Below are 3,129 nucleotides of genomic sequence, written 5' to 3'. Positions count from 1 at the left end.
TTTCCCTTTTTTTTATGGTTTTTTATATTTTAATAGATTTTTTAGACTGCATGGGACTTGTCCGGATAGAATGGTTGAATGGGCCGGGATTAGGGCGGTTAAACCATTTGAAGGAGCCATATCCGTTTAACCGTTATAGTTCGAGTTCGAGTTCTAGTTTGCTAACAGTGCTTGGGAGTCGGAGGTACTTCCAAGTGTGGTCCTTTAGCAGGCATGGAAGTTTTCTCTCTCTAGGTTCTATCTCCTCCCACTGCCCGACCGGTTCTCAACCCGATTTAGAACCCCCATCACGTCCGAACACGTAGTACGCCGACCAACGGCCTAGATCTTCCCTACTGCTCCCAATCCAACGACCCCAAACCTTCCAACGGCACAACACTTATCGACAAACCAACGGCCGAAAATTGCTCCACGTGTCAGACCGCCTTCCCCGCTACTTCAGGATCCAACGGACCATCCCTCTCCCGTTCTGCAACCCACAGGCCCCCTCTATTCGCCGCCTCAAAAAGACATAGAAAAGCTCCCAAGTTTTCCGGCCGAAATTGGTCTAATCCACAAAATTGCCGGCCGGACGTTCAAATTTTCCGGCCAAAACCTAGTTTCTTTTGAAATTAAGGCCAAAAAGATTACTCCCCAAAATTTCCGGCTAAAAAACCAGTCCCTCCCAAAACTTTCGGTGGAAAAGGACTTCCCCCCAAAATTTCCAGCCAAATATCCGGTCTATCTCGAGAATTCTGGCTGGAAAAGGAGTATCCACCAAAATTTCTAGCCAAAAAAGCCTTCCTTCCGTTGTTTCCGCCCAAAAAACCAGTCCCTGTAAAAGTTTCCGGCCAAAATAGGAGTGCCCACCAAAATTTCCGTCCAAAAAAACTATTTTCTTTTAGAAATTCCAGTATAACACTGATTTTTTTGGCCAAAAGGGGGCTGGCCTTCGAAAATTCTGGTAAAGAATCAGTGTTTCTCTCAATAACTCGGGCAAAAAACCAGTTTTCTCAGACACAAACCCACCTTTAGTTCGGGTTCAAATTTTTCTCTCTCTGCAACTCGCTGGAAAAATCAGACCTGAGTTGGACCCACCGGAGAAAACTAGACTTCTGGATTACGCCAAAAACCCACCGAATTCCAGTGTTTGGATTTTGGTTCCTCTCTCTCAGAAAAACCCATCAGTAACAACTCGAGTCCTGAAGTTCCCGTCTAAAACCCACCATAAATTCTAGTCCTTAAGTTTCTCTCTCTCTCTCTCTAACATAGTATCTTTCCCTCCCTCTCCTAAATTGCCCCATTTGCATCTTTCTCTCTCTCTCTCTAGACTTGCATCCATGGCAGACTCAGACAACGAATCGGGGGGCCAGATGAACAGCGGACCGGGAAACAGTGAATTCTCTCCTCGAGAGCAAGACCGCTTCCTCCCCATCGCCAACGTGAGCCGAATTATGAAGAAAGCTCTCCCTGCAAATGCAAAGATCTCCAAAGACGCAAAAGAAACAGTTCAAGAATGCGTCTCCGAGTTCATAAGCTTCATAACAGGGGAAGCCTCTGATAAATGTCAGAGAGAGAAGAGGAAGACTATTAATGGGGATGATTTGCTTTGGGCCATGACCACTCTCGGGTTTGAAGAGTATGTTGAGCCATTGAAGAGTTACCTGCAAAAGTTTAGAGAGATGGAGGGGGAGAAGAGCAATATGGGGAGGAGTGAGAAAGAGGGAGGTGGGGGCAATGGAGCCAATAGTAACAGTAGTGGTGGCAATCCAATGGGGAACAATAATGGGGGTGGGTATAATGGGGGAATGTATACTGGTGTGCCATTGATGATGTTTGAGCAGCAACAACAACAGCAACAGCAACAAAGCAATAGGTTATTGGGTTCTTCCTCTTCTTATCAGATGGGTGGGAAGAGTGGGTCTTCTGGTGTTCCTGGTCATGCAAGGCATGGGAGGTGAAGTTTTGGATCAAGAATTTGAGGTCATCTCTCTTGCTTTTGCTCTCATGTTGATGGATTACTTTCAATTGCTCCCTCTCTCTAATGGGCTACTCTCTGTGGAAACAGTAAGCAAACCTTAATATCTGTCTCTCTGTGTACCCCAAAATACCTCTCTCCCTCTCTTGCAGACAAACCATAGGATCTCTCATCCTCTCTCTCTCTCTCTAAATGACAGAAAGCATGACACTCTCTCTCTGGGGTTTCTATCTTCTCTTATTGATTACAGTTACTTATCAATTTTCTTTTTTCGTTTTTTGGATGGTGTAATTTGAAGTGGAGTTGTAGATTTGTATCATATGTAAGTTTTGTTTTTCTTTGACGGGTACATGTAATTAAGGAAGATGATGAAGTGGTTAACATTTTGCTTCACCCTCTTTATTTGGTTTTGTTTCTTTTTTCTTCTTCTTTTCATATCTTTTTTGTTCGAGGGAAGTGTAGTTTGAATTGCAGGTGAACGTCTGTCTGATATGTACTTTTTGGTTCATTGATGATAATGAAGAAGACGAAGCATTCAAGAACTTGTTCTCTGATTTTCTCGTTTTTTTTCCCTTTGAATCCAAAGAAAATCTTCTCTTTTTTTATTTTTTTTGGGGGGGTTTGGGTTTGATGTAATCTAATCTTATTTGCAGATTTGAAAGGGAAGGTGATGAAGAATTCATATTCTGTCTCTCTTTTGTGTCTGTTCTCTTTGTTTTGAAGATTATGAGTTCCCGTTTCTTTCTTTTCTCTAAAAAATGCTCGTTTCTTCTCTTTGGTTTTAAATTTATATTTTATGAAGTTAAGATGCAGTTCCTTATATGAGGTAAAACTTTGATAATTGTAATTTTGTGAAGGTAATAGAAACTCTCTCTTTCTAATGGGAAGCGTGGTGATGTCAAGTAGTTGCAAGATCTACTTGTGATGATATTGATTACTGGTGGTTGTATATTTGAATGAGGTAGAAGAGTTAGATGAAGAAACTCCACACTTGTTCCTCACTTTAATAAATAGTGTAAAAAAGGCAAAAGGCCAGGAATTAGGGGATATTGGTTACTCAGGCACTTGAAATCGACCTACGAAATCAATTTATGATCTTTAGCACTTTGGGTATTGAACTCCACCTTGGCGGGACCATACCGTTAATGCTGATCTCAAGCTCGAATAAAGGG

At 42.2% G+C, this 3,129-nt stretch overlaps 1 protein-coding gene across 1 annotated transcript; it reads left to right on the top strand.

Annotated features, from left to right (window-relative positions):
* The first annotated feature begins 1,181 nt into the window (after window positions 1-1,181).
* On the top strand, window positions 1,182-2,499 carry LOC18446096 (nuclear transcription factor Y subunit B-3). The gene has a single exon (XM_011629497.3). The coding sequence runs from the start codon at window positions 1,320-1,322 to the stop codon at window positions 1,938-1,940; it is 621 nt and encodes a 206-aa protein (XP_011627799.1). The 5' UTR covers window positions 1,182-1,319; the 3' UTR covers window positions 1,941-2,499.
* The last annotated feature ends 630 nt before the right edge of the window (window positions 2,500-3,129 follow it).

Source organism: Amborella trichopoda, chromosome 10 (assembly GCF_054954075.1).
Source record: "Amborella trichopoda isolate Santa Cruz 75 chromosome 10, AtrichopodaSantaCruz75HAP2 v2.0, whole genome shotgun sequence".
In the NCBI taxonomy this organism is placed as follows: domain Eukaryota; kingdom Viridiplantae; phylum Streptophyta; class Magnoliopsida; order Amborellales; family Amborellaceae; genus Amborella; species Amborella trichopoda.
This window is presented reverse-complemented; position numbering and strand designations above follow the sequence as displayed.